Genomic DNA, 21309 nt, shown 5'->3' with positions numbered 1-21309 from the left:
AGTCCAGACCTTTCACCAACTGAAAACTAAAAAATAATACAGCCCAGAAAATAAGACCCAGGACTGCTGAGGAGTAGAAGCTTTTATCAGACATGATTGGGACAACATTCCTCTCTGCAAGTCCAGCAGCTGCTCTTCTCTGTTCCCAAAGTGGAAATGTTTGGGCCTAATGCACAGCGTATCAGTGCAAACACCTCATACTAACTGTCATCTTGCAGTCAACGAGTCTACCATAAAGTCCTCTGTATACCAAAGTATTCTAGAGTCAAATCTACGTCTGACGGCTAAAGTTTGGCCCAAACTGGTTCATTGAAAGAGGACAATAAAACTAGTAAACTACAACAGACAGAAAAAGAAAAAAACAACTTAGGGACTGTGTGCACTGGAACATGTGCACAGTCGTCTGCTGGGGTGAAACTAGGGTGTTCTCAAGAGGCACTATAAAAATGCACATGACCATATTTTATGCACATGTTTCATAAATGTGGACAAATCATTGAAAAATGTGACTTCATCAAAAGGTTCATAATTTTTATACAAATGAAATACAGGTTTCCATGTGGGCTGAAAGGATGATCCAGTCGAATTTTTTGCTTTTGTTCGGGCTTCCTGCATTTGTGACTGTAGGAAAGCTGCAACCACAATCCGAAATGTAAATAATCCGAAACCACAGTGCTTAAAATGAGAACGTAATAATGGAAATGATCTTGAAGATCATGAATGTTTCCTATAATTTCATTATAGCTAATAATCTTTATTTATAGATCACTTTTTAAAACCCACCTTCACACAAGCCAAAAACAATTTGCTCAAAGTCCAAAACGTCACATATAAGCAGCAAACAAGTGATTTACATAATGATCAGATGTGAGTTTTCTTAGTTGTAAAATTTTGTGATGTGTTTTGAAGTGTGGGACGGTACTATCATCTTTCCTTTCTTAGAGTTTAAAAGGAAAAAGAGAAACGAAGAGTCAAAGGACCTTTCCTTTGAATTTGGACAATTCAGTCAGCTTTTGTCATGGCTGTTATCGAGACACTTCAGCTAGAAACTCAGTTAGCAACCATCATATGAAACTGAATGAAATTCATCTGCGGACTTTCTGTGTGTCTCTATGTGCCTGGTGATCAGTTCCCACCTCTCCTGCCAATCGACCTACAAACCTGAGATTCACCCACTCACAATGATACTGCAGTATTTAAACCATGGCTCCTGATCTCATTCTCCAGCATATCTTTCAGCAAAACTCAAGTCACATTTTTGTGTCTCCTTCAGAGTGCATAAGTTCTCCACCACTATCTATAACAAGATGAAGCTTGCCTTTCCTGTCTACATCTGTCCTCATTCTGTCACTCAACTCACACTAGTCAGCTTCTGAGGGCATTGATCCAAACAGTTGCTGACTATTTGCAGAGGTGTAACAAAGGTGTAACAAACCCTGTTCAACTGTGCACATGCTTGCTTCTTTCTTCTGAGTCAAGTCTCTCCACGTGATCAAAAAATCATTTTCACCTGTCCTTTGAGGGAAAAAGACATGAGAGGTCAGATCTTCTCAATTGTTCCCACTATGATCAAATCTGAAAATTGTTTTCCACTCTGAGATTCATTGCTATATCAGTGAGAAGTTGCCTTTTCTCCTCTGTGCCAAATCTCCATCCATTTTCTTAACCGCTTATCCAATTCAGGGTCGCGGGGAGGCTGGAGCGCATCTCTGCTGTCATAGGCCGAGAGCCGGCATAGAACACATAGAAACCGACAACCGTTCATGCTCATATTCACACAGATTTAGAGTCACCAGTTAACCAAACAAGTATGGCTCTGGACCGTGAGAGGAAGCCAGAGTACCCAGAGAGAATCCACACAGGCACAGGGAGACTTATTGTGAGGCCGCATGGCGCCCTGTGTCTGCCTATGACACATCTCTGTTTTTGTTAAAAGAAAAACAACGTAGAGCTTGTTTCTGATCTATTAAACCGAGCATCCTTTGCTTCGTGATTCACAAAGACTAATCTAAGGTAATAGAATAATTCAACAGGGCAAAAAAAGCTATTTTACACGACTGTTTAAAATTCGTTTGATACCTCAATTGTAGCAAGATGTTTAACTAGTGAGAGACAAAAATATAAAAGTATAAATTGAAACTAAATTGACAAAATAGATGCAAGCCTGCGGTTCACGCAGGCAATTCTCTGCTTCTTAAACTAGCATCAATCAGCTTCCTGCTTTCCATTTAAATCAGAAACACATGCAAATCAAGCTGTATCATAAACAAAATCTCACCATGCATCACAATATCTCTGCTCAATCACATCTCACAACGTCTGTCTGTGCATCTTATACATGATTTTCTTGAGGCTCTTAGAATATAAATGAAGTCGGCATCCAGCAAAACACCTTTGGATAATTATAGAGCCCTCTGAAAGATGTTCCTGTTTGGAATAGCTGTTTGCACTTTAAAACCCCCAGTGCAATCCCTTTGTGCATTTTAGTTCAAGATGTGGTATTCACTTTGATCATTTTGACACCCGTGCGCCATGCAAACAGACCTTTTTACATGCAAGAGCTTTGAATTGGTTATTTTGCTCATTTTCTTTTCAGCCTGGAGGAAAGAAAAACATTTTCAGTCCCAAACATCTCACATATGTTCACCTTCTTGGAAAAATCCACAATGAAATGAATTTGAATAAAGCAATTGTCAAGGATTACGTTGTTACAAATGTGGACTTCTTGACTTCAAAGGGGACATGCTAGCAAAGGGGAAAAAAACAGGCTGAGAAATTTGATGCCTGCAGAGGTTGTAAAATTCAAATTCAATGTGAACGCAGGTTCGTCAAAAGCAGAGCTACAGTGGAGGGAAGGAGCTGAATAGCAGTTTACAAGCACTGTGATCCGATCAAACAGTTATTAACACACTGAACACAAACTTTGTTCTTCTTATTTGCTTAGCAGTTGTAAAATAAACAGCCCCGTGACATCACTTTGTGAAACATATTGCTGGTGATACTGAAAGAGTTATAAGGTATTTGCTGTCATCTAACAATATGGCGTATATAAACGCACAGCCTGAAGACTGGGCTAACATTTTCATTCAAAGAAGGTGCTCGCTGGTCTTGAGATATGATTCCTGTTCATGGTGCAATGCTGGGTAATGTGAATAAGATTACAGGTTTAAAGTGTAGCAAAGGCAGCTTCTTGCTGATGAAAGTACACATGATCCTGACACTCAAGCAACGTGGGATCAGCTGACGTGATGGTGGCTATTTCAGTTCTGTTTCCTTGATCTTTATAATGCATTTGAAATTTCCACCTGATAGTGCTATGCTGGATGCATTTGTGCGGCAGGATGCTTTCATAGATTTACTTTTTGCATGTGATGTGCTGAAAATGAAATTTCTTTTTTCATGATTTGCACAAAAAAGTTGGAACAAGCACTTATGTTTTCTAATGATATCAAAAGCACCTAATTTAGATTGTCACACGTGACAAGGCAACTTCCTTGCAATTGGTCAGTCGTGTTTAACAAAGGTTTACGTAGGTAATTTCCCCCCTTTTCAGTTCTCAATGAGATCTGGGAATTCCTGCTATTGTCCTTCTTCTACAACTCCCTCAGCTTCTTGAGCTGCTCTCACCATGCTGTCAAAATGCCTTTATTCATGGATGATGATGCTGCATTCTTTGAGCCAGTTAGATACACATTGATGGGCTGTAATAATCAATTTCCTTCTCTGCTGTCAACGTCAATCAACGTTCTCATGTACTCTCCATTATGCTCTCCTTATTGATTGTAATACAGATCATGATTTGTCACAAGAATGCAAACAGCACGTATCCAAGCATTTAAGGAAGCTGCCCTCTGTGGTGAAAGAAAGAACCCTTCAGTTCATTCAGTTTCTAAACCAAAATGAAATCAAAAATGTATTGTGTTCATTTAGTTCACATTACTTTCCAATAAGTTTCCAATCCTTTTAAAATAATAATATTTATACATTTGTTGTTATGTTTGTTACTGAATAAGTCATATGTTTAGCTGGCTTACAGTTTGGCTACAAGCCTGTCTAATTTATAAAATACACAAACAGATATGAAGCGAAACTTACAGCCATTTATTTAAATCTTCATCTGAAGCAGAGACTGGGAGACCTCACAGTGTTGTGGGAATGTGAATGTCCTCTCCTGTCCGTAGCGCCAAAGCTTAAATACACAACTTTTCTTCTCTTATTTTGTATAAAACCTTGTATTGTGCATTTTTAAAATGCAAACATGTGCCATTACAGAACAACAAATGACCTCACATATACAGACTACATGCACCAATTTCTGGACTAACAAACAATACTTTTAGACCAAACAAAGCTTTAATTTAAAGCAGAAAATGCCAGGATGTGCTAAAATTCCCACAGTACAATGCTGGACTCCTGTTAAGCATTTTTGGGCTAAAATATTGAGCTGAGATTACTCGACAAAGGTCATTTGAATTGTTTTCTTAAACCTTGGCAAGGTATTTTAGTGACAGAGAAGACATTTTACAAATCCCCCCCCCCCCCCCCCCCTCCACAGGATAATTTAAGCACCTCTTAATAAAACACAGCTAAGTTTGTCTCAAAGATCAAAAATAATTCACGTGTGTAATGTTTTGGTATTTCAGGCAGCTCAACAACAAACATTTCTCACTGGAATATCAAGCCTCCCATGATTTCTAAAGGAGTTATGCATCACTGGCTCTTCAGTGATGCATAAATATATGTGATGCTGCTGGTAAGCATCAAAACAAGTCAGGTATGACACGCCTGACACCTGTCTAACATGCCTCTCAGGTGACTTATTCCAGATTTATGCATCCAGGAGGAAACCACCCAGAGCAATCCAGGAAATGCTGGAGAGATAAAGCATCTCAGATTGCTTGGGAATGCCTCGATATCATCTTGGAAAAGCTGGAAGCTGCTTTTAATACTTCAAAGCACACTTGACATTCCAGTGATTTATATACTGCAGAATCATGGTAATGGAACAGAAGGTCAAGTGAAAACATTTAATCTGTTACTCAAGGAAATAACAGCAACTGCTAGTTTTTCCTTTTTAAACCTTTGTAGCTCTGCTTTATATTCAGTCTGCTGTTCACTCGTCTTTTATCCTTCCTTAGCTAATCCACTCTTCACATGGCTGACATTATCGCTCTTCTCTCCGTCTTCGATGTGATGCCACTTGATCCAGCTACCTGCTGTCTCGCTCTCTCCTCATCTTTAAAGCTGTACGGTGTTTGTTGTCTGCTCCTGTGATGCTCAAACAGCCAAGGTCACACAGTGATAACAGGCAAACTTTGTTCAAAGGTCACAGGAAATGATTATCATATGCGCTTCCCATGGTTTAGAAATGTTTTTTTTTCTTCAATTTTTCTGCCTTCAGCAGGAGCGATGTTAGTGTCTTCTCTCGTGTGGTTTCCTCTTGTGTTGCTGGGCTCTTTGGGATGGTTTGTTTTTTTCTTCTGTGGTTATCAGCAGCTGCAATAAGGAGACTGAAAAGAGAATGTTTTAGGAACTGACTCACTTGGTTTCTAATGGGTTTTAGTCACACAATGTTCTGTAACGATGCTGAGTGTATTTGTTTCTTTAATGATAAGGGATATGATGCAATGAAATGACAATATTATTTATCGTGGTATTTTCTCACAAAAAGAGCTATTTCCAGTGGATTTCCAGAAAACGGTGAAATGAACGACTTGTACAGTGCATAAGCCTCAAGAGAACATGGCGTGTATCTTAGGAATATCCACAGCTTTCTTTAAATAAAAAATCAAAAACACTGACCTCTCATGATGATTAATAAATTGCAAATCAATGACTAAGTATTTGTTTTCTTAAGAAAATGTGGACAAAAATATCTGAATGAGGCAGTGTTTTTCTGTTGTGAAAAAAAGCTGTGACTTCGTGTACAAAGTGATCATTTCCAAATCCCAGAAACACAACAGACCAGGGAAAACACATTCAAACTGGCAAAATGTACCATTATAAACTGGCAGCAACAAAAGTGTTGGGACTGAGCGATGTTTGCCACTTTGTAGCATCCCCTCTTCTTTTAACAACAGTCGGTAAACATTTGGGAACTGAGGAGAGCAGCTGGGAGAGCCGAGGGAGAAGAAAGTTGTCCCGTTCTTGTCTGATAAAAGATTCCAGCTTCTCAAAAGTCCTGGGTCTTATTTTTCTGGGCTGTATTTTTCGTTTTATGATGCTCTAGTTATAAATATAAATGCTCTTGTTATATTCAGTCATGTTACTGACTTGTTGCCAAGAAACCTAATTTTGGTCAAACATACTTTTGTTGCCTGCTTTTCAACATTTCTGAGATGCATTACTGCCATCAAATTACCTTTTTTTCCCTCTTAAAATGCTTTTCTCAATTTAAATATTTGAGCTGCTGTGTCCATTCTGAATATTTTGCTTTTTAGCATTTTATAATGAAGGGGAATTTTTCACCTTTTTGTTTAACCCATATCAAACAAAAGAGTTCAACAGTCATACCAGAGAAAATGAAAGTTCTAATTCATGCTACTTTTTTGTCTAGTCTGTTTATTCCAGATAAAACTGAGCTTAATCGATTGTTCTTTCAGTGCACTGAACTTTGGCTGAAGTGTTATTTTCAGCTCTTGATATCAGTAAGACCCCAAAAGAAAACCTGACTGGTGTATAAATGAGTCTGCAGCCTATGAGAAGTCTTTAGTGTCTCAGTTTGCTCTCCTCTTATACTTGTCTCACTTCGGTTTCTCACAGATTGATCACAAATGCATTTCAAGCTCCTTCTAAATTATTTTCAGGATAATTGAACAAATGCATTTAGACATATGTTGTTCTGATTTGAACAGACCAGTAGATCGTGCACTGAAAGCCCGTCGTGAAGTAATAAACCAAAAAAAGAAAAAAAAAGGCAGCTGGAGGCCATAATCATACTAATGCACTCTTAGCATTTCCCAGCAATGGACGCAAAAAGCCATCTCTGTAATACATGAGGGACTCGCGTGTCTGTTCTGGTGGAAGCTGCTGATATGTTCAACACGTGCTTTTCAGTATTGTTTCCAGCACAGCTCTGTTTGGATAAACTTTGAATTCATGTCTTTTAACTTCCAAAGAATAATACTTTGTCCACGATGAGAGCCTGATATCAAACTTACAAAAACACTGCAGTTTGAACCACGTAAGCTCTTTTCTTTTATGTTTTTTATTGGTTTCTTGCCCAATCAAGTAAACTCAGAGAAGCCTATGAGCACAGCGAGAGAAATCCTGCTCTTCTTTTGGTTTCTTATTATTCACAGGTGTTGTATTCCATCTTTTTTGCTGCTTATTTCTCCCAGTTGGAAATTAAAAGAAACAGGTCACCATTCGGCAAATTCCAAATAAGATGATGTATTTTTCAAGCCACAAAAAATAACACAGTTAGCAGCAACTGTTCTGCTAATAATGGCTGAAACAGCTCTCTAATGATAAAAAAAATAATGAAAAAAGCTTCATTTATACAGGAGGATTTTTAGTGATTATTCTTGAAGTGGTGGGTAGGAAAATAATGGAGGGCTAGGAGACCGTGCCGAGGTGACTCAGTTGTTTTGTCCGAATTTATCCATCAAATAAAACTCAAATTTTGTCCATCAAGAGAAAATAAAGCTTGATGTAGTAGCCATCATTAATAGTCTTACAAAACAGGACAGTGTGGCGTGGGTGGAACAGAGTCCAGCCCTGTGGCCTCATGTTCAGTTTTCCCCACACTACTTATTTGAAATGTTACAATTGTCACATTTTAACAGATCATTATCATTAGAAATGCCAGGTGTCTCTTGGTTGTCAACCAGTACAGCATACACTGACTCTTTAACAGTCACACTTGAGTTGGATCACTGATGACGATGAATTCAAACCAGGGAAATTTCCCTCAAACTTTAAACCATTGATGAGAACAGGAATTAAAGCTTTATGTTCACTTATTAAAAAGTGTCATATTCAGAGTTTTGAGGATTTGAAAATCCTAACCCTAACGTGCCATCTTACAAATCAGGACTTATTTAGGTACTTACAGGTGCATGATTACTAAACTGTATAAAGAGAAATGAGAACAAAACTTTCAGCGTGGCATTGCTGTTAGTGTCAGACTGGCTGGTCTGAGTATTTCAGAAACTGCTGATCAACTGGGAAAAAATGGCCAAAAGAGGAACTAGTGGGCAGCAAGATGTTTTCTCTAGAAAATGACTTGCTGCTACCGAAGGTCAGAGAATATGGGCACATAGGAGAGCATTGGCAACTCAAATAACCACTTATTGCAACCAAATATGCAGAAGGGTATCTCTAAATGCACACTGAACCTTAAAGGAAATAAGACCTCACTTGGTGACATCATCAGGAAACTGGCGCAGCAGAAGATTGAAAAACTTTGCCTGGTCTGATGGGTCTTTGTTTCTGCTGTGACACTGATAATTCCTTGGACACGTTGGACCCCTTAGTACCAGCTGAACAGCACAGCCTGAGTATTGTTATTGACCATGTCCATCCCTTCACGACTACAGTGTACCCATCTTCTGATGGCTGCTTCCAGCAATTTAATGCACCGTGTCACAAAGCTCAAATCATTCTAAACTGGTTGCTTGACCATGAGAATGAGTTCACTGTACTCAAGTGACTGCCACAGTCACCAGGTGTCAATCGAATAGAGCTCGCTAAATCTGTGCCACCAGGAATTAAAGCAGTTCTGAAGGAACAAAAGAGTCCAGCCTGGTACCATCAAGGTGGACCTAATAAAGCGGCTGGTCAGTGTCTTTTTCTGTTTGATCGTGGCTTGCTCATCGTCCTGGGTTTTTGTTTAGTAGTTGTTGAGTTTTGTATCCTTTATTGATTTTTGTTATTTCTTATGTTCACAGTGTTGCCCACTGAATCCCCTGTTCTCATTTCTCAGATTCTGCATCCTCTTTTCATTTCCTCTCCTTGCATTTTAGTCCCTCTTGCCAAAGATGTGAGCAGACGAGGCAAGACAGAGACAGTGGACAGAGAAGTCGAGGCAATAGGTGAGACAGTTTTGAAGCAGTGTCAGTTTGATTTGCAACAGTGGTGCAATGTGACGATATATTACGTCTTCATGTTTAATCACACAGAGACATTTTTTCCCCATGTTTCATTAATGGCTTGAACTCATCCTCAATTATAGCTCCTCAGGCAAGACTCCTCTCTCCTCTGTCCTACAAATGCATTTTAAGAAATGAGACATCCTTCAATATGACATAGAAGATTAATACTTGGGTCATGTGTGGAAGTAGCAGGGACAAATTGGACAATTAAGAAAGGCCCTCTGTGTTCCCATCTCTGTTAAAATGTTTAGTGTCAATCTTCGCGTTTTTCTTATTCCCCATCTTTGTCTTCTCTTCTGTTTCTCAAATTGCCTTTATCCATGTCTTCACCACTTACTTTTCCAGCCTCGCATGTCCTGTTCCAGCTTTTTTACGATGCGTTGCTTCCATCAAATTCAAAACGAGCTAATGTTTTTTCATAAAACAGTAAGATATCTCAGTTTAAACATTTGATATGTTTTCTTTTTCCTATTGTGAATAAAATATAAACATAAGGTCTGCAAATCATTCAAATTCATATCAGCGTTTTGGATTACATGCTGCAATTCTCAGAACAAAGCTGATTTTCAGATTTAAACAGGGAAGCCAATGACTTTGCGTGCTCTCTAAAAGCAGGGCAGAACAAATCTAATGGTTTCATGATGATGTAAATGTGAGGGATGGAAGACGGGGCTGAGGGCTGACAGTTGTGATAAAGTTTTGAAAGAAGGAAATTGTTATCTTGCTCACCATATAAAATGTTGCAACTCCTGAAAACAGCTTCCTCATTCCATCTGAGTGGCAGATTTGTCACTGGGCATTTCACTTAAAACTAAGAGTGAGTCATTTTTAACTTAGAGTATACTCTTAGCTGACAGACACTTTTGATATAAGACTCACTTATACAGTATGAGTGAAAACTAAGGAAGCATGAAGGCACACTCCACAGAAAGCCACCTGTCCATTTGTTAGCATTATCCCCTATACTTCCCTGTCAAGAGATTTATTCTAAATGACACTTCTTCGACTGAGAGTCTAAGAGTGAAGACACACAGGGACGCTGCAGTTTTAACTTGCAAAGGCGTTTCACGGAGCGCTCACATCAGAGAGTGGGGCCCTGTGATCAGCGCTCTGTTCTTGCACTTGTATTTTATTTATACAGAAGGAAAATGAAAACATTTGTTCGGTGGAATGTTGATACGTGAGCATGTGCGTATGTGATTGTGCGTGTGTGCGTGTGTGCGTGCGAGGTCAGAACTGCTTGTTCAACTTCTTACTATCGCTGTGGGAAGATTCAGATAGAAATATCAGAACACATTTTATAAAGAACAATCAGTTCTGAACAATGAAAAGGACAATCAGTTCCAAGCAGGAAAAAGGTCATCATGCAGTATTCTATCACATGTAAACTTATATCATTAAAAGCTTATACTGACTACTAAGTACAATTTTCCCTTAACAGAGCCCCGTTGTGCCTGGACCTATCAGCATACCTTCATGGACCTTCATGACAGAAATCTACATGAGGCAGGGCTTCTGTGCTGAAAAGATGCTAATTTGCCTTTTTGTATATTTAAGATCCAACTGAACTAAATGATCCAAAACTAAACAGAAAGTCCTTCTTAGTGCTTTCCTACTTGAGATGTTTCTTACTAAATAAATTATTATGGCATGTTTTGAAGAGACTGGTTGAGCATTGGGAATATCACTTTAAATTATGCAGCATTTTGTACATTTTACCCTCAGGTCATTTGATTTTCCATCCCGGAGGTCAGCAAATGAAGTGCTTGTAATATGAGGCTCATCCCAGCAGTAAAGTGAACAATCCCCTCCATTTAGGACTGGAGAGGGTTGACGAGGAGTTGCACGTTCTCTCCCTAAATTATCATGCTTCAACAGCCAGCACACAGATTTGACACAAAAGAGCTCACTGCAAGCTGGCCAAACATTCAACAGATCTTTAAGAGGTCATTTCTCTAAAAGACATGAGATAAGTTTAGTTTCAGAAGCAGATTTTGATTTAAAATAATCATAATCCTAAAGATAAAACTGAATTTACTATTAGGCAAAGTCCAGTGAGGCCAGTTTAGCTCATTACTTGGAGCCGGTGTTGAAGCTATAAAGCCAGAAGACAATAAAATCAAGCAAAGAGGTTCCATCCTTTTTATTAGCCCATGCAGAGCTGCACTCTTTAATAAAAATTCAAGGTTGTGTGCAATCAAATAAAAATTGTTCCTGAAAATGCTAGGCTCCAAAAGAGCATTCATCACATTTCTCTCTGGTTGCACACTATGAATCACATAACCACCCTGGTCATTTATCATAAATATTAAGTTGTTCCAGGAAAGAAAAAAATTCACTTCTGGCAAATATTGATAAGGTAAAGTAAGACCACACAGCCTGTCTGGTTGTGCGCAGATACACGCAGACGCACACAGACACACACGTGCGCTTTGATTCACCGAAGTGAGGGAGAATGAATGGTGAAAGGAGGGAAGAAACTTAATGTTTATGCTACACTGAGATGAAAGGCTTAGCACGACAACATTCAAACTCTGAATCATGATTTATGTGTGTGTAGTGTTCTTACTATAGAAATTAGATCACTGATACGGATCACATAAAAACATCCTTTAGGATGACTCAAAAACAAGAAGAGCCACAGCTCCCTTTTAAAAGTACAAAGTGCTTCTATCATCAGAATAAACAAAATCATTTGGAAAATGTACTTTTTTCCCCTCGACACCATTAACATAGGGACACAAATCTATTCTTAGCTCAGGTTTAGAGTTGTCTCTTTTCTCTGCCCAACAAAATAGAAAATTGGGTGCTAACAAAAACTCACAACTTTTTTTTACTTGTTTCAACAAATCAGCTTTGGATCACCTTCACACTGTACAGAATGCTGCGGTGAGAATTTTAACTGGCACTAACAAGAGATTGCATATTACTCCAAGTTTGGCTTCACTTTATTGGTTGCTGGTAAATTTTAGGTTTCATTTTAAAATTTTAGTTTTAACTTTTAAGGCTGTACGTGGCAAAGCTCCCCGGTGTATCTCTGAAATTTAATGTAAAAACAAAACAAACAAACAAAAACAAAAAAATCATGTATTGTCACCACTAAGTTTACAAATGCAAGAAAAATCGTTAGGTTCCCCCAAGACAGCCGCCTCTCTGTGAGCTTTCTTCTGCTGGAGGTTTCTCCTGCTGAAAGGAGGGTTTTCGTTCCCACTGTTGCCAAAGCGCTTGTCTTTGTATTGTTGTTGGGTCTTTACCTTACAATATAAAACGCCTTTAGTCAACTGTTGTTGTGAGCTGGAGCTATATAAATACATTTGAATTGAATTGAACTGTGCATCAGTCACATGGTATCTATTATATCTATGCGCATACATATAATAGTATGTGTGCCTTTCTTTAAAGCAGCATATATTTGTCACACTTACCTGTTTTTTTATATCCTCAGACTGATGCAAATATTCGACAAAGATAAACTGATTAAATACAAAATGCAGTTTTTAAATGATGATTTCATTTATAAAAGTGGACAAAGGTTATTCAAGCCTACCTGTGTGTAAATGTAATTGCCCACTAAAACTAGCTGGGCAATCATTTGCAGCAAGAACTGCAATCAACCATTTGTGTTCACTGACAATGAGTCACACACACACACACACACACACACACACACACACACACACACACACACACACACACACACACACACTCCCTTAAATGAAATATCTACTTTGCAAGTATCGCAAGTTGCCTTGTTGTTATCCGTTCTCGTAAAGTATAACCAAACTTTTGAGCGTTTGAGCCGCTTAGTCGAGTGTTTCCTGCCAGGTAAATGACGCACCGCAACGTGGTGACGTCATTCGGGGCGACTGGAATCGATAAGGGAATCGTTTGCAAAAATGGCAAACAATTCCAAGGAATTGAAACAGTGGGGACCGGTTCTCAACAAGAATAGGTTTCGATACCCATCCCTACGCACACACACACAGACACACCGAGGGGACTTCCATGAATGAAATCGCCATTTAAAAACTGCATGTTTTATTTACTTGAATACTTTTTGTTTAATGTTGACATTTGATGGTCTGAAACACGTAACTGTGACAAATACGAAAAAAATCACTGGACAACAAATTGAGACACAATAACTGAGGAGGAAAAAGGCGCTTGATTTACAAACGGTTTACAACAAACTCGTTTTCTCTTTCAACACTTTTTCAGTCAAGTTCTTGCTCTTTCAACAAAAAAATGTAACATTTTACAGCCTCTGGAAGCGTGATGAATGATGAAATGTAACTTTTTAACAATGAGTAGTCTTCAAAATTCGGCTTGAAGAGTGTGATGTCATGATCACAGGTTAAACTCTGAAGGTTTCATGCAGAGTGGTAGCCACGGAGCTTTTGCTGATTCGTGAATGACTCGAGAGTGGTGACAGCGATGCCACTGATAGGCACCTGTACATTTCACACGAAGATGTGCACTTTTCCGGTGTGCGTACAAAAATGGCATGCAACTTGTTTATGTCTCCGATATGTCTCTGGTCATCTGTTGCTTTCTGTGAATCATCCTCAGTATGAACAAAGAGTCGCGGGCTTGTTTTTTCCACCACTTCTTACGCAGTGAGCTTTAATATTTGATATAGTAAAAAGAAAAAAAATGACAAATGCACCTGTCACGAATCCATGTTTGATATTCTCCTCCTCAGAGCTTGGCGTGTCACTCCCACAGAGGGCGAGCTTTCGCTTACAAATAATTGCAAAGAAAGAAGAGAAGGGAAACTGTTAATCTGACGTCCCTGGGGATACTTTTAGATTATTCTTTTGTTTCGTGTTTTTGGGTTTTGTTTTTTTTTTTTTACATGGAACAAGTATCCCAAGACATAGACATCTTTGTTTATACCAAGTAAGTGCTGATGGAATCACGTAATAATTAAATGACTGGAATAAGCGGGCTATGTTTAGGGTTCCCTGTTTATTTTTCCGACCTTTGACACATGCCCTACACCGAGGAAAGCTGCACAGCTAATCTGCTCTATGGGAACCTGCATGTGACTCATTTAGTAGCCTTCCTGTCCCTCTGCCAGCCGGACTGCGGGGGCCGCTCCATTCCCGGAATCTTCAAAGTTACGCGTCGGGCGCGTGGATACATGTCCCGGACTATATTTGAAAAGGAGAGGCACTACCTCCGCCTCCGTGGGACATAAAACATGCGAAAAATAAGAAGGGGTGTCTCAGTCGACCCCCACAAACTCAAACAGGGAAGTCCTTCTACGTGTTCGGGTTTAATTTTCTCCGCTGAGCGCACACTCATCCAGTATCCGCGATCATGACTGTGGATGCTTACAAGGCTCTCTACATTGGGATGGAGGTGGTGATCGCCTTGTCCTCGGTCATTGGGAACGTAATGGTGGTCTGGGCTGTGCGCATTAACCGGTCTTTGAGAGACACTACGTTTTGTTTCATCGTCTCCCTGGCCTTGGCTGACATTGCGGTCGGAGCTCTTGTCATCCCCCTCGCCATAACCATCAGCATTGATCTCAAGACACACTTCTACAGCTGTTTGCTGGTCGCCTGCACAGTGCTCGTGCTCACACAAAGTTCAATCCTGGCGCTGCTGGCCATCGCCATCGACCGCTATCTGAGAGTCAAAATACCCATGAGGTAGGCCTAAAGGTGAATTCCTCTAGTTTTTAATATATTGTCTCGTTTCTACAAGCCTTTGTGTCTGGATCGCTGCTGGGATCAGGGACACTAACCAAAGACGCTCCTGCCAGTTTCATGCATTGGATTTTCATTTCACCCACCAGAAATTCGTGTAATACGTGGGGTAAAAGTGTGTCTAGCCGCTGAGATAATTTTACCTTAACAGCTCTGTAATGTCTCTACTTGTAATTATTGGTGCTGTAATAATACAGCTAACGGACTTATCGGTGTTTATTAACACTTTCATTCATTTAACTATTAAACATAATTCCGACGTGCCTTTCCAGCGCGCAAAATAAGGTGCAAATTGGCAAAGTAATGCGTATTTTTCTCACATTTTGCAGCACATTTACCTTGATAGATAGATAAATATGTATGTTTTCAGTCTGTGCTAAACAGAAAAAGCTTGTTGACTTTTATTTTCGTCTTCTTAATTATATATATTGTTTAATTTTAAGAATCATCTTTATATGCCTTTCTGTTACGGTAACTTCTCTCATGAGGAGAAGCTGAGGTTTTGCGCTCAGTGCCTTATCATTTTGCACTTCTCCTTTTGTCTCACCCTAATATCTCTTTAATGAAAAAGTCTTTCTCGTCCACTTGAAGCTGGCTCGTTTGAAAATAAGCCTGTAAGAGTGAAGCAGAGAATGCATGATTGGTCAATAGGCTCATGGTGGTTGGTTGATGAATTACATAATTTGTCAAGTTGGCTACCAGCAGACACACACTGCTCTCTGTCAGTGCAGGGGCATTAATATAGGTTACAGTGACATTAGCCAGACAACAGTTCAAATATGTTATCTTTTATATGAATGCTATAGGTCTTGTAATAAATAAACTGTTATTTATTGCGTTCTCTTGGGGATTTCAGCCCCTTTCATCATAGTCTTGAGGTGTAGTTACCATGTAATGCATTCAGCAGATGATTTACCCAAGTCAAAAGCGGTATACATTAATGTCTATATTATATGAAGTAAAGTTTAATAAGCACCATCTTTATTTTTCCTTTAAACATATCAGTATAAATCATACCTCTAATAATCAAACATAAGGTCTTTTTATTTTTGGGATGTCCTCCAGCAGAAACAGTGATACTGGGTCTACTTAACACAGACAAAAAATGCAGTGCTTCTTACAGTGTTAGAACACTGTGCAAAAATCTTGAGCTGTCCCTCTTTTGCTTTCAGTATCCAGACTTTCTTCTAATTTTTTTAATGTGGCCTTGAGCCAATAGTTCTTTCTGAAGATCTTTCAAATAAATGTTCTTTGGAAATTGTCTGCTTTTAGACTCATTTTCAGTCCACTCCTTGTACCTGACTATTTTCACAGGAATGTATTTTTGTTTCTTAAGCCACTTAACACTGACCCGTGAATCATTCAAGCATAAAAAGGGGACTAACTCAACAAATTAAGAGTGTTGTGTCTACAACAGGCAATTTACAAAAAGAACGGATTTCAAATTGCACATTTTGTTATTAGCAGCCTGTTGTAAAAACACATCATCTGCTGTGGCTTTAATTTAATTAGTTGAATCTGTGTAAAGTGCCAAAGATAACACAGTCTGACAGGCATAAAGTAGTATTTTTGCAACAATAAGCTAAAGAGCTATTTCCTATTCCTGAAGACTACTTAAAGAAATGACTAGAAAGCTTGCTTAAGATAGTTCAGACTGTGTTAAAGAATAAAGGTGGTCACACCAAACTGAATTGTTAGAATTTTAGGACCCACTTTATGCAATATTTTTGTTTACATACATTTCAATAAATCCCAGTACACATTTCCCATTTCCCTAGCAACATATTTAGGAATGAAGGGTGACTCAAGACTTTTGCACAGGTGAGCAGATACATTTTTCTTCCAATTCAGAGTATGCGCTTTAGCAACAGACTCTAATCTAGAGTTCAAATACTTGCACCTGCAATTTGTGTTTTACCGATTTGTAGCAAGCTGGTAATACGAGCCAGAGATTGAGTCCTCTTCCCTTAAATACCCCTGGGACTCTGGAGGGACACAGTTTAAAAAGCAGTGATTGCTTTTTTTAGCTGAAGTGTTTGGAAGCACGTGGTCACGATAAGGACGGTCTGATATTGCCTCACGCGTCACTGTTTGGCTTAGCCGGATGATCGAATTTCCAGGTGGGAGATGAGGATCAAAATCCCAGAGGAAAGACGAGATAACTGGACTACAGTAGAATCCAGAAATCAATTTTTGTCAGACGGACTGCTCATCTGTATGCAGCCAGCCAGCCATCCAAGGTTTAGAAAAAGCTTTACAAAGACTTATGAGTGCACAGATCAAGATAGAAATGTCACATGATGCCACATGTGGGAAGGTCCACTCCAGGCACGGTCTTTTTTAACTTCATTTTGTTCATTTATCCTGTGTTATGTCTGCCGCACCCTGGCTGAACTCTTACTCTGTGTGTGTGCGTGTGCGTACTATATCCAGCTCTGTGCATGTGTGTGTGAGAGAGAGAGGACAACAAGACAAAAAGGGGAAAAAGAGGAATGATAATAGTTTGGTTCTGATACGTACCTGAGTTTGTCAGTGTGCTTGTCGTAACCTTAGTGTGACTCAGTGATTTACTCTGAGTCAGCTTGTATTCCTTAGAAATGAAATGAAATAGGAAAAAAGGCAGGCTGCTACAGGAATCCTGAACGAGTATTTAACAGTTGTTGTTCACAAACCTATAAAAGTTATTAAAGTATTGACTTTAATAACTTCCTAATTTCTTCTTCTGAAAACCAGGAGCTTGTCAGGACCTGTTTCTGGCTTACATATCACAGCATATCTTTTTCTAGAAAGCTGATTTCTTGGAGCAACACTTTAGTGGCACGCAGAGATCTGTGATAAGTAAAGAAGTGATAACTGCACAATGAACAAAAAATCCAGTGCTATAATTCTGTCAGGACAACATGACAAAATGCGATGCCAGAGAAAGAAAGAAGAGTTAACAACCTTACCTGTGGAACTGTGGAACTGTGTAACTGTGCGCTGGGAGCTTCGTCTCATTGGTTTCCATAGCCAAGCAGCTCCGGTGGGTGTAATGTGTAGGTGGCCCCATGCTTTTGTCCAGTTAGTGTATATTAATTATTATTAAATAGCCAATTTTACAAATTTTACAAAGCCCACATTTTTAATTAATGCTTATTACCATGACCACAAATATATGGCATGTATATTAGGACAATCTGTGTCAAAATGTGCAAAATAAGATACCTGATTAAATAGGCACTAATTTACATAAATGTCATTTATACCATGTGTAGTGAATAAGCACCGGTTTCTCCCTTTAAGAGCTAGAACAGGCCATGAGGAAAAGAACACATGATCATTTCTTCTTTCACTCTAGTAATAAATCAGGTCATGTGAAAAAGAAAGTTTTCACAGGGGTTTATGTAGCTCTGTGAAAAACAAAAGACACCTTTGCTGTTTCCATAGGAATTAATAGAGTACGTAGCAGACAGACTAATCAAATGCACTTGATTAACTGATTATCAGTCAGTGTGAGCACCTTCACAAAAAGCAGACGTTATGGCAGTTCATTAGTTTGGAGCATTCAGGTGTGTGTTAACACATCACCCAGGAGTGGACGTCTCAACAAATTCATCACGAGGTCAGATGGTGGACTGCTCAGACTCTACACGCCTCAGTTAGCATGTTAAATGTTAAAAATCATGAGAATAACGTATCGTAAATATGTCTTATGCTATGATTCCCACAAGTCTGCACACAGTATAACTGTATATGAATCAAATAAGCATATGGTATGAGAAAAACACAGTAGAAGGCACTTTCTTGAGTAAAATATAGTTTCAGAGTGCCCAGCCATGACTTTACAATCACCTGCCCGGCCAGTTGTGTAGGTCCCCTTAAACAGTTGTGACCTGTAGGGTAATGGATGTGTGACTTCTGGTGGTGTCCTGTGCTGTCTGCCACCAGGACCTTGGCAGTGGATCCTTTGCATTCAGCAAGCTGCTGGGTGGATCCTTCCATGGATTGTGATTTTTCCATTGCAGTCCACAAATGCTCAATTGGATTGGCATCCAGCAAGTTTCTATGACGAGCCAACAGCACGGGCGCTTTAATGTTCCTGAGCAGAATGACAGGGTGTGACGGCGCTCACTGTTGTGTTGCAGCAGGCCACCGTTAGTTGGAGTACCATAGCTAGGGGTGTGCTTGGTCACTGCAGCAATGTTTAGGTGTGCAGTATATGTCAAAGTAGCATCCACATCAACACCTGGACACAAACCTTTCCAGCAAAACAAAGAACTATAGCAAGCTTTTGTATCTGCTTTAAATGTTTATGGAATGATTTGCCTTTTGGTTTTTCTTTTAAAAATTCTTTAAATGCAAAAAACTATAAATAAAGTATAATATTATTTGATGTTTTAATAGGATATTAACGTATGTACAGATACTGTTTTATAATTTCAAACAGTCCACAGTCAGTCATCTACCTGACATCATCCAGATTATTTACTTGGTGTTTCATCTTCTTTTTTGTTGCCATAGCTACAAGAGGGTGGTGACCCCACGGCGAGCCGGCACAGCGGTTTTATTGTGTTGGCTGGTGTCCATCATAGTGGGTCTCACTCCGATGCTTGGATGGAATAACCTGCAGCAACTTCGTAAAAATGGCAGCTTGAAAAATGACACCTTGGTGGTCTGTAAGTTTGAGACCGTCATCAGTATGGACTACATGGTCTACTTCAATTTCTTTGGCTGGGTGCTCCCCCCTTTGCTACTAATGCTCGCCATCTATGTTGAGATTTTCTACATGATCCACAAGCAGCTCAACAAAAAGGTGAGACCATCTTCTTCTCATGACGGGCAAATCAAAGACTGTGTGAATACTACATTTTTACACTGATATCATGTTCTTTAATTTGCCGTAGGTAACAGCAAGCCACACTGACCCGAGACGCTACTTTGGAAAGGAGCTTAAGCTGGCCAAGTCCCTCGCCCTAGTTCTGTTTCTCTTTGCAGTAAGCTGGCTCCCTCTGCACATCCTGAACTGCATTACTCTCTTCTGCCCAGGATACCATGAGGTTGGATTCATATACATCGCCATCATCCTCTCTCACGGAAACTCAGCTGTAAACCCCATCGTTTATGCTTTCCGCATCAAGAAATTCCGCACAGCTTTCCGGAAAATCTGGAAACAGTACCTGCTCTGTCGGGATCCAGTTGGTCGTCTTCCTCAAAGAGGAAGCCAGAGAGGTCAGATTCATGAGAGGAGGTTGAGGCAGAATGATGACGACGACGATGACGTGTGACCTTTGGTAACTAGTTGGATTGCCGTGTTACTGCCAAGTGTCAGAACACTTGTTCGGAAAGTGGAAAGGACACCGGCTTTATTGTCAGGCTCAACAGGTTTACTGGTTGAAATGGCTTTCAGAGGATGTCCAATGTCTGAATGATTTGCTCCAACCACATGCACCAACAAGGAGAGAGGATTAAAACTCAGCTCGGGGATGAGATCAACACTATAAATCATACTGATTTTTCCATTGGCTGACAAAATACCGATTGTGTTACATGGGACAAGCACTCCCTCGCTTTCAAAGCCAATTTTTTGGACTAACTAAGTGTATATTTGGAGCACATGTGGTACAATAATAGTGTCTGCTGTATTGTTTTCTTTTCTTTAACCTAATTAAAACTCATGGCCTTTTTCATGTGATTGATGTCCTAGTGTGTGCTACCTTAACATGCTTTGTTCTGTGGCCTTGAGGACAGAAAATGTAACAAAGAACTGAAGTAAATTGTAGCCTAGTGTTAACAGTGACAGTTTGTTAAACAGGAAGTGTACTCAACAAGCTCAGTGGTGTGAGGGTATAACTGGAACTGTTTGTAACTAATCAAACTTTACAAATGTGTTGACCTGTTCTCATTTCCAACTTGTCATGTATTAATAATCAGGACACATTATTTAGCATCAGTGTTCAATGTATAGCACAGTCCAATACAGGTCAATAGAAGTTCGCTAAGTGAGGAAATGAGACACTATGAGACCATGCGAAAAAGGGCTTCACTGACATGCAACCGTGGCAACCAAGGAAAAATGAGAAAAGCTTGTTGCAAATAGAAGATGTTTGCCTTTGTCAATGTGAAATGATGTATTTTAATCCAAACCGTTTTTCTCCTAAGCCTTACCAAAGTGCTTAAAGAACTCAAGTCTGCACAGTTTTTATTTGGATCATATTTACTAAATCTTGCATTTTTCTGCAATTGATTTACATTTGTGAAGAAAAAAGGCATACTGATGATTTAGAGGTCTCAAGAACTCCTATCAAAGTGTATCAAATATGATACACTTGGTGTTACAGGGTAAATGGGCAGCCAAATCCAGTAAAAACCACTTCATCCTTATTTTGGTCCAAAATAAGCCTTATAAAGCTCCCCCCCCCCTGCAAGGTTATGGAAATAGTTGTGACCTCTCTTGTGTGTATTTGGTGGCAGTGTTTAGTATTTAAGAATGCTCCCAGTTAATTATATTCAGGAGTCTGTGA

General features: G+C 39.4%; 1 protein-coding gene across 1 annotated transcript; it reads left to right on the top strand.

The window, feature by feature from the left end:
- The first annotated feature begins 13933 nt into the window (after positions 1–13933).
- On the top strand, positions 13934–21209 carry LOC102776739 (adenosine receptor A1-like). Its single transcript, XM_006784437.2, has 3 exons — positions 13934–14752; positions 19310–19601; positions 19693–21209. The coding sequence occupies exons 1-3, from the start codon at positions 14418–14420 to the stop codon at positions 20071–20073; spliced, it is 1008 nt and encodes a 335-aa protein (XP_006784500.1). The 5' UTR covers positions 13934–14417; the 3' UTR covers positions 20074–21209.
- The last annotated feature ends 100 nt before the right edge of the window (positions 21210–21309 follow it).

Source organism: Neolamprologus brichardi, chromosome 5 (assembly GCF_056152115.1).
Source record: "Neolamprologus brichardi isolate AB-2024 chromosome 5, ASM5615211v1, whole genome shotgun sequence".
Taxonomy (NCBI): domain Eukaryota; kingdom Metazoa; phylum Chordata; class Actinopteri; order Cichliformes; family Cichlidae; genus Neolamprologus; species Neolamprologus brichardi.
Note: the sequence above shows the minus strand (reverse complement) of the source record. Positions and strands in the feature narration are given on the sequence as shown.

Bases quoted from the DNA above. Each gene is read 5' to 3' on its own strand.
- LOC102776739 (XM_006784437.2), top strand. From the start codon at position 14,418: ATGACTGTGGATGCTTACAAGGCTCTCTACATTGGGATGGAGGTGGTG. The intron at 14,753-19,309 runs GTAGGCCTAAAG...TTGTTGCCATAG, and splicing joins AGAGTCAAAATACCCATGAG to CTACAAGAGGGTGGTGACCC. The intron at 19,602-19,692 runs GTGAGACCATCT...AATTTGCCGTAG, and splicing joins ACAAGCAGCTCAACAAAAAG to GTAACAGCAAGCCACACTGA.